The sequence below is a fragment of the Ruditapes philippinarum genome, unplaced genomic scaffold (genome assembly GCF_026571515.1).
Source record: "Ruditapes philippinarum isolate M1 unplaced genomic scaffold, ASM2657151v2 ctg4037_1_1_1_1, whole genome shotgun sequence".
In the NCBI taxonomy this organism is placed as follows: Eukaryota; Metazoa; Mollusca; class Bivalvia; order Venerida; family Veneridae; genus Ruditapes; species Ruditapes philippinarum.
Genome location: NW_026853811.1, coordinates 29457 through 40430, shown reverse-complemented (window position 1 = coordinate 40430; position 10974 = coordinate 29457). Strand labels below are relative to the sequence as shown.

The window sequence follows — 10974 nt, the reverse complement described above, 5'->3', positions numbered from 1 at the left end:
TATCTTATTTTCAAAAAATCAACAAAGGAAATTTGTTTTTAAAAATTTCGTCCATATATACTATAAATATAGTGAGTGCCTAGAAGACCACCACCTACAAAAAATGATTGAAAATGAAACACTTGGGACAGGAAACCCACAATCTTTACTCAATTCTATGTGGCTTGTTGAGACATAAAATTGAGATCAGATAGTCCACGGAGAGTACCTGATTTATGACACCGAGAGCCAAACCAAAACTAGAAGTGGTGCTGAACCTAGGTATATCAGGTACTACACCTTTTAACAAGAGCTGTCGGTAGGACAGCATGCTCGACTATTCTAAGTGCTTGATAGTAAAAGAGCCTTGTTCACAAAAGGGCTATTTTTTTGTTATAAATTCATGCTAAATATTAGGCCTTAGAGAGAGTCATATTATAGAGAATTCCAGACTTGACTATTCGGAAGGTAATGTCACAAGGGTGTTTTATTGAGTATAATAATACTAATTACCTATGAATACATAAAATTGACAGAAAAAGGTACAAAGGCTTGTTATTAAAATGTTTTATCAAGTAATCACTGCTTTATTATTATGAATGCATAAAATTGTCCCAAAAAGGCACAAACCCTTCAGTAATTATGGAGATAACAGCTTACAAGCAAAATTTTACCATGAATTTCTAAGTTGAAAAAAAGGGAGAAAAATCAGCCTAATGCAAAATAGAATTATGGATCTTTGTCAGTGACCTACAATTATGACCCTAAAGCATATGTGAAGTTTTAAATAAATATCTTTAATAGTTATTGAGATATGTTAAACTTGCATGTAAACATTAACCAAGAGACTAAGTAGAAAAGGGGATATGAATCAGCCTTAATGCAGGATAGAGTTATGGAACTTGGTCAGTGACATACAATTATGACCCTCAAATTATGACCCTAAGTACATGTGTAAAGTTTCAAGCAAATATCTTTGAAGACCTTTAACCTTTAACCAAAATTTCTAAGTTCCAAAGGGGCATTATTCTGTCAATATTGTAGGTAGAGTTATCCAACTTGTCAATCTGATATACCTTGTTACTATAAATAAGTATTGTAAGTTTCAATTGAATATCTCAAGCAATAATTGAGATATTTGACTTTACAACAAAATTTAACCAAAATTTCTAAGTTAAAAACGGGCATAATTCTGTCAAAATTGTAGGCAGAGTTATCCAACTTGTCAATCTGATGTACCTTGTTACTATAAATAAGTATTGTAAGTTTCAATTGAATATCTCAAGCAATAATTGAGATATTTGACTTTACAAAAAACTCTAACCAACGCAGACGCGGACGCGGACGCCGACGCCGGGGCGACTACAATAGCTCTCATATCCTTCGAATAGTCGAGCTAAAAAGATATAATCTGTAAAAATGCCGTCCCGGCTCGTGAAAATATGTTGCATTTTATCATGTTTTGTGAAAATATATTCCATATTTCACTCAAACGAAAAAATATCCTCTTATTAATTCTGATAATGATTATCTATTAAATAAAAAATAAATAGTGCATTTAAAATTCAGCCAGATCAGGGGTTGAACCTGAAACCTTCCCAAATCTGAATAGAAACTAAATTTGGGATGCTCTAACCAATTAAGCTACCTGGCTTAGAAAATCAAATAACACATGGAACAAATAAATATTCAATTTTTAAGTATGATAAAAATAACATTAAATTTTAAAATATAAAAATAAAATATTAAATTTAAAATGTCTCCCTTTTTTAGGTTATAAGTCACAACAGTTTAACAAATTTACTGCATTAAATATAAAATTGAAAATTTTGGTTTCATTTGCAGAACATATAAACCAAAGGCTTGGGCCTATACCAGGTACCCCTGAAAAGTGTCCTATCACATTATACAAATTATATCAATCAAAGAGGCCTAATGAAATGCTTGATCCAGAGGCCCCATTCTTCTTGACAGGGGAAAATGAGAGACCAAACGAGGGTCAAGCATGGTACAAGAGAGTTGCAATGGGAATTACCAAAATTTACAATATCATGAAGCAAATGAAAACTGGCGCAGGTATGGAAGCACCCAAAATCAAACCATACAGGTATGAATTCCAACAACAATCAAAATTAAAACTATTACATATCATAAACAAGAAAAATATTACATACATTCGTATGTAATATAGGTACGATTGCATACTACTTTTTGTGAAGACTTTTTATACTTGCTGCATTATAGGTGTAATGTAAAATGAACAAACATGTCATGAGATATACCGGCTTGTGAAAATATGTGGCATTTTATCATGTTTCGTGAAAATATATTCCATATAACACTCAAACGAAAAAATATCCTCTTAACATTTAGATTTTAAATAACAAATGAATAAGTAAGAGGACTACTATAATTACCTCATAGTCTAGTTTTGGAGTATTTCAAGAGGGCAATATTGATGGTGAATGTAGATGAATCATGATGGGGCCGCAGCTCTTTCTGATGTTCTGGGTTATACTTCACTACAAAATTTAATATAGCTCGAGGAAGCTGTTAAAAGATAAATAATATAGTAAGATATATTGTAACTTATATATGCAATGGTGAATGTGAATAAAGCTTTTTGTTAAGGTAAGAAATTTATAACAACTTACTGCGATCAAAATATTGAATTCAAATTCATCTGCTTTATCACACAAATATTTATATAATCAAATTTTTGTAATTGAGCCACATCATGACAAAAACAAACATAGTGCGTTTGCAACCAGCATGGATCCAGACCAGCCTGCGCATCCGCGCGGTCTGATCAGGATCCATGCTGTTCGCTATCAGTTTCTTTACTTGTAAAAGGGTTGGTATGCTGATGCGCAGTCTGGTCTGGATCCATGCTGGTCGCAAACGCAATACATTGGTTTTGTCATGGTGCGGCTCATATTTACTTGCTCAAACACTCTTTTTTAGTTAAAGAAACAAAAAATTATCAAAGTAAAAGACTGTTAGTCACAGAAGAGGCATTCCAGCATTCAGTAAATAGGAGAACAAATAAAAGCTTCACTACATGCTCGTGCAGAAGGCAGGAAATCAAATTTGTATCACTGACTTAAAAACCTTATCTTCAATTATCTTTTTTATTTTTAGAACTAAAAATATTTTCATTTATTTAATTTTACCCATGAAATATGGTGCTATATCAGTCAAATATAATTCATATTTTTTAAAAATAAATATGAAATATAAATATGAAAGTGGGCGGAGTCCAAACTCATATTTAGTTTAAGGGACTTCTTTCGCCGTTTTGTTTGAAAAATCTGATAAATACAAAACAACTTTTTCTTGAATTTTGTTTTGAAAACTAACTAGCATGATAGAAAATGGTCTAAGAAAATTTATCCGAACACCAATATCTTTAATTCAGTAATTAACGCTGTACAGACGTTTAAAGAGTTGTTTACATGACGTCACAATGTAGCGCCAAACAGCGCGTGCTTACGCATAAATTACTGCGCGCTGTACAATTGCAGTTGGTAGCAAGCATTTTCTTTGATAATGAAATTAAATAAAAAGGTTATTTTTTTGTTTTTCGTGAATATGGTATATATTTTCACTCAACATGATAAAATGCCACATATTTTCACTCGCCGTACCGGCTTGCGAAAGTACCGGCTTGCGAAAATATGTGGCATTTTATCATGTTTCGTGAAAATATATACCATATTTCACGCAAACGAAAAAATATCCTCTTATTATTCAGTTTGGAGTTTAACTTATATTTTTTTATTTTATTTGTTTTTCTCTTTTTGGTTTAAAAAAATAATAATTAATTTTTCTTGATAATATTGGACAAAGAAAATCACTTAGCAAAAATCAAAAATTTCTTTTTTAAGAAAAGGGAGCAATATGTAAATATCAAAAATGGAGAACAGTTCTGAACAAAATAGTTTTGTAAAAGATGATAATTTAAACATGGATGTTAACAAAAAATACCAATGCCATTTGTACAGATGATACGGCAACAGTATTCTCGTTATTTCTCGATAAATTCATTATTATAGCATAAAATCGACTATTTTCCCCAGGTTCTAACGGGACCAAAACCATGTGTTAACATAATCACGCGCTCTTGTTATAGCCCGGTTTCACCTATGCGCAATACATACATGGCCCAGTAAACAAACAAAAATTTGACGATTTGGCCTGTTTGCCAAAGAGTCATGCGCTCTTGTTATATTGAAATTATTGATTCGAGGGCCCCAATCGCATAACGACGTGCAGCATTCAAGTAACTATGCCGGAAATACGGCGTATAAACATCACTGCTAATCTTGGTTGTCGCCCTGTCTAAGAAACGGACAGTTGTCAATGTAAACAAATACAGTACCTGTCATTCAGTTTAACACTCCGATTAACATACAAAACTAGATTACAAAAAAATGAATATGAGAAAATGTTGTTTTATTTATGTTAATGTTGATAAATGCTCTTTATATTTCTTTGAGAGAATAATGCTTAGTGCCTGAATTTTTTTTATAAACTTGTTTGCTTGAAAAAAAATTAATTTGTTAAATCAATTAAAATTCGAAATTTTGTTCGGTTCTGAGAATTTTCCAAGTTGTTGGCCCCGGAAAAATAAAACGCATACGTAAAACATGTAGAATTGGATAAATACCGTCCAAGCACAAGAAATTAATGTAATTGTGTTTTGTATTAACTATACATCACGAATTTGTTTAAAAATTTTATGCTATGATATCATCAACGCACGTTTATTTCGTGTTATAAAGTCTGCAGAGTCCCTCAGAACTGTTGGAGCCCTCGCCCTACCGGGCTCTGGAACCAAACGTTCCTCGGGACTCTGCAGACGTTATAACACGGAAAAACATGCGTTAACCCTATAAAATTACCCTCATCATAATCAGTCAAAGATAAACAAAATATAAACTCTATGTCACATAACGTGATCACTCACATCTGAATAAAAGCCTGGGTAAACTTTTAGCTGTAGAGGAGATACATATTTTCTCAAGAATTCAAGCCAACCATCTTGCAGATCAATCTGTGTCATATGTATGTCATCGGTGGGAACATTCTCGTACCCACTGCTTAATCTTGCGTCCTAGAAATAATCAAACATGCTTGTACATGCTGTTATAAAACTATCTGTATCATAATCCTAGCATATATGTCATTGATATATATTAATATAACAGCCAACAGAAAGCCCTTTCAGGTTCCTTGTCTTCGATACAACTGAAACAGTACAAGATACTTGAAAAGTTATTTCATTGAGTGAAACTGAAACAAGTTTACAGTAGATTTTATAAAGGAATCTTTGAATGATTTAAAGTCTCTAAAACCATCTGACTTTAGCAGAATATATAGAAACCAAGAAGGTTACATAGGACATGACCTTGACCTTTACCAGCTGTAAATTTTGTGTATTGACATAATTTTGCTAAAAATAATTAGGAAATATTCCCCTAGTATATCCCAATATTTTTAAGTAATAAGCCATGTAACGGTGTTACATCAATGTGACCTCAATAACCTGACTTTAAACTGCACAAGGTAAGATAATGTAACCTTGAACTTCAATATGTTAACAGTAATAATCTTTGACCTCTTAAACATTAAAGGTAATCTTGTAATCCGGTCAATTATTGCTCGTTTCAGTATTCACATATTAATGTACAGTCAGTAATAAGAGTTTTAAGTAAACAGACATACATAACAACTATAAGGCGACAGAATGATTGACATAAAACATGCAAAAAAAATTGTAGCTGAAGGTTCAGGGTGGTCATCACAATAAATTATTTGTCTTGTTATTCTGATAATGACTGTAACACCATATCTGTTACATTTACTGACTGTAACACCACATCTGTTACAGTTACTTGCTGTAACACCACATCTGTTACAGTTACTCGCTGTAACACCACATCTGTTACACTTACTGACTGTATCACCACATGTGTAACAGTAACTGGCTCTAACACCACATCTGTTACAGTAACTGGCTGTAACACCACATCTGTTACTGTAACTGGCTGAAACACAACATCTGTCACAGTGAATGGCTGTAACACCAAATCTGTTACAGTAACTGGCTGTAACACCTCACCTGTTACAGTTACTGACTGTAACACCACATCTGTTACAGTTACTTGCTGTAACACCACATCTGTTACACTTACTGACTGTTACACCACATATGTTACAGTTACTTGCTGTAACACCACATCTGTTACAGTTACTGACTGTAACACCACATCTGTTACAGTTACTTGCTGTAACACCACATCTGTTACAGTTACTGACTGTAACACCACATCTGTTACAGTTACTTGCTGTAACACCACATCTGTTACACTTACTGACTGTAACACCACATCTGTTACAGTTACTTGCTGAAACACCACATCTGTTACAGTTTCTTGCTGTAACACCACATCTGTTACACTTACTGACTGTTACACCACATATGTTACAGTTACTTGCTGTAACACCACATCTGTTACAGTTACAGAAAAAATAGTAGAATCATGCAATTATACATGAAGGTTGAGAAAACATTGTCATCATACATGTGAACCTACATAATAAATGACAATCTTTTCATTCATTTTGAAACAAACAATATATTTACCACATGACATAGTTTATTACCATTATGAACATGTAATTTAAATGGTGTTTTTGCCATGTGTTTAAAACTTTCTGATGCTGTGACACATTTTTCCAGTCAAGATCATTGGTTCCATTACTTAAATCAGATTGTACAATTTAATGCCACATAAGCTCACACTGGAGAGCATGAGAGATTAAGTATCCCTCAAATATAGAAAAAAAACCAAAGTTGGCGCTAGTTACCTCTCCAATTTTAATTACACTGCTTTCAAAAGATTTCCCCTTTTCCTTTTTTTATGTCATGTCATAAAATTCTGATAATAAATGAACTTTTTGGTAGACTTGTTTTATATAAGTTTCTACAAGATGGCAACTCAATTTATGACATTTTTAAGACAGCAATAAAAAGGCAAGTAGAAATTCAGGCTCCTAATCTGACATGCTGGAATACATCCTAGAGACGAAGAAGATAGTTTTGTTAATGAGGGTAAGTATGGGGAGGGGATGCAAGAGCTAGCATAGTCAAGCATCAATTCTAACATGCATAAAAAACTTTCAGTATTCCTACATTACTATAGTATCCAGGATAAACTTTGGTTGCTAGGGGAGCTACATAAACACGTAAGAATTCCAGCCATTGATTCTGTAGGTTAATCTGTGTCATATGAAACATCGTCAGTAGGTACATTCTCGTAACCACCGGCTAACCTAGTATCCTAAAATAATACTCTACTTAATCAATACTTTATTTTACAAATAAAACAATTATCAACCAATTATCAACCAATTATTAACCAATTATTAACAATTATCAACCAATTATCAACCAATTTTTAACCAATTATTAACCAATTATTAACCAATTAACAACCAATTATTAACCTATTACAAATGTATCAACCAATTTTTAACCAATTATTGACCAATTATCACAAAATCAATCAATAATCTGCCAAACTTGTGGAATGATTTTGCCAGGTTTCAAAGTCAATGAAATTTAAAGGATTTTAATATTAAAATATAAAAATTAAGCTATGAACAGTATAGAGCCTGGTCAGACTGCACCACTGGCTCTAAGACTGGTCCTAACGCTCAACAATTTTGGTTACAGCAGGATAATCTTTAATTTGAAAGAGCAAAAAAAAAACTCAAGCTTTTTACAGCTATCAGTTAACTTAATATTTGTTATTTACTACAAATGTCAATTAAAACATACAGCAAAATTTGATATTTTTAAATCACTAGCTCATTAATCAAATGTCTATTAACAAAATCCAGTCATTTATTTTGCATGTATTACAGTTTATTATTAAACAGTTTTATATTTTCATAAGTTATGAGATCACCTTTACTGATTACCATAGCAAATAAATAATGGTGAAATTAATGATCTTTAAAATAAAAGATAAAACTGAATACAAATGAGCCGTGTTCACGACAAAACCAACGTAATGGGTTTGCGACCAGCATGATCCAGACCAGCCTGCCGTTTTATGCGCAATCTGATCAGGATCCATGCTTTTCGCTATCAGTTTCTCTACTTGTTAAAGGGTCTGTAAGCAAACAGTATGGATCCTGATCAGACTGTGCGGATGTGCAGGCTGGTCTGGATCCATGCTGGTCGCAAACCCATTATCTTGGTTTTGTTGTGACGCGGCTCAAAACATACCTCGCTCTTGCCACCCGACCACATGTTGACATTTTCTAACTCTGCTACTATCTCATCACAAAACACTTCTGTCATAACTGGGAACCAGAAAACATCAGGACATGGCTGTAAATATATGAACAATATTCATGTTCACACTTGTTAAAAGGACAGTTAATTTTGTTTGGTACCAAACTTGTTTAACCCTTTCGCTGCCAGAGGGTTATTGTTTTATTGATCACCTATTTGCCAGAGGGTTTTCTAAGAAATTACTATATTATTAATTAATACAATTATTATTATTATATGATATTAGTATTATAATAATTAATATATGTTTCAAATATATGCTAGTATAATAATAATTATTGTCGATGTTATAATTTTCTTTATATTTATTATTATATTTATTACTTTTATTAATTTATTATTATTATTATGATTATTATAGAAACGGCAAAAGCCGTCCATATGGCAAATACGCCAAAAATAACAGGACGGCATAAGCCATCCCTATGGCAGTGAAAGGTTAATAGTATTCCAGTCATTATTATTTATTGACATATATTCACACAACAAAATGTTTCTTCAGGCACATGCTGGTACCTGAGTAAAACAATCTTCTTTACAACTTCTTCACTTAAAAAAAACTCTTTAAGTTCTTGGAAAGATTCAAACCACTAGGGGCAAGTGGTTCATAGGGGCAAGTAGTTCACAGTCCACTACTTTAACTCCACGGTCAAAAAGGCCTGGAAAAAATGCAGATAGACTTAATACTAGAAGTTAATTATTTTTTTCTATAATTACTTGCCAACTTCTCCGTGTATATGACAGACATACTATATGTAAACCTTACCATTGTAAAATATGTTCTTACTGGACAAGGTATGTATTCAAATTCAAATTTCAAAATGATTAATGATTGCCATTACCTGTTCTATGACAGCATTTTCTGCTAAACTGTGTGAATAATTTAGGTGTATGTATCGTTTCTCCCAATCGTACGGGTTATTAAATATTTCCCATAATTCAATATGAAGTCTACCAGTCTGTGCTCCATCTGAGTTGATCAGGTAACCAAACTCTTTCCTGTTTGTAACAAACATAAAATAACCCTGAAATGTCAAAATAAACATAAAATAACCCTGAAATGTCAAAATAAACATAAAATAACCCTGAAATGTCAAAACAAACATAAAATAACCCTGAAATGTCAAAATAAATAAAATAACCCTGAAATGTCAAAATAAACATAAAATAACCCTGAAATGTCAAAAAATGTCAAAATAAAACATAAAATAACCCTGAAATGTCAAAAATAAACATAAAATAACCCTGAAATGTCAAAATAAACATAAAAAACCCTGAAATGTCAAAATAAACATAAAATAACCCTGAAATGTCAAAATAAACATAAAATAACCCTGAAATGTCAAAATAAACATAAAATAACCCTGAAATGTCAAAATAAACACAAAAAAAAACAAAATAACCCTGAAATTTCAAAAAATTAAACCATAAAATAACCCTGAAAATTGTCAAAAAAAAAGCATAAAAATAACCCCTGAAAATGTCCCAAAAAAACATAAAATAACCCGAAATGTCAAAAAAAACATAAAACTAACCCTGAAATGTCAAAATAAACATAAAATAACCCTGAATATCAAAATAAAACATAAAAAACCCTGAAATGTCCAAAATAAAACATTAAAATAAACCCGAAATGTCAAAATAAACAAAAATAACCCTGAAAATGTCAAAAAAAACATAAAATAAACCCGGAAATATCAAAAATAAACAACATAAAATTGACCCGGAAATGTCAAAATAAACAAAATAACCCCTGAAATTTCAAAATTAACATAAAAATAACCCCTGAAATGTCAAAATAAAACATAAAATAACCCCTGAAAAGTGTCAAAAATTAACATAAAATCGCCCCTGAAAATGTCAAAATAAAACATAAAATATACCCTGAAATGTCAAAAATAAACATTTAAAAAACCCTGAAAATGGTCAAAAAATTAACAATAAAATTAACCCTGAAAATGTCAAAATAACCATAAAATAACCCTAAATGTCAAAAAAAACATAAAAAACCCCTGAAATGGTTACCAAAATAAAACATAAAATAACACCCTGAAAATGTCCCAAAAATTAAACATAAAATAACCCTTGAAATGTCAAAAATAAACAATAAAATAACCCCTGAAAATGTCAAAAATTAAACATAAATAAACCTAAAAATGTCAAAATTAAAAATAAAATAACCCGAAAGTCAAAACAAACATAAAATAACCCTGAAATGTTCCCAAAATAAACATAAAAATAACCCTGAATATTCAAAAATTAACATAAAATGACCCTGAAATGTTCAAAAATAAACAAAAAACCCTGAAATGTCAAAATAAACATAAAATATACCCTGAAATGTCAAAACCAAACATAAAATACACCTGAAATGTCAAAAAAACATAAAAATAACCCTGAAATGTCAAAATAAACATAAAATAAAACCCTGAATGTCAAAACAAACATGGAAATGTCAAAATAAACATAAAATAACCCTGAAATGTTCAAAATATTAAAAGACAACGAAATGTCAAAATAAACATAAATATACCCTGAAATGTCAAAAATTAACATAAAAAACCCTGAAATGTCAAAATAAACATAACCCTGAAATGTCAAAATAAACACATCTGTTAAGTAATACA

The 10974-nt window shown here is 31.4% G+C and overlaps 1 protein-coding gene across 1 annotated transcript in view; it reads right to left on the bottom strand.

The window, feature by feature from the left end:
* Window positions 1–1848: 1848 nt before the first annotated feature.
* LOC132737997 (procollagen-lysine,2-oxoglutarate 5-dioxygenase 2-like) overlaps window positions 1849–10974 on the bottom strand; it is a 34745-nt gene continuing 25619 nt past the window's right edge. Inside the window, 7 exon segments of the mRNA XM_060725412.1 lie at window positions 1849–1863; window positions 2397–2423; window positions 2425–2529; window positions 4949–5095; window positions 8279–8383; window positions 9190–9384; window positions 10703–10713. Coding sequence (XP_060581395.1) covers window positions 1849–1863; window positions 2397–2423; window positions 2425–2529; window positions 4949–5095; window positions 8279–8383; window positions 9190–9384; window positions 10703–10713 — 605 coding nt within the window.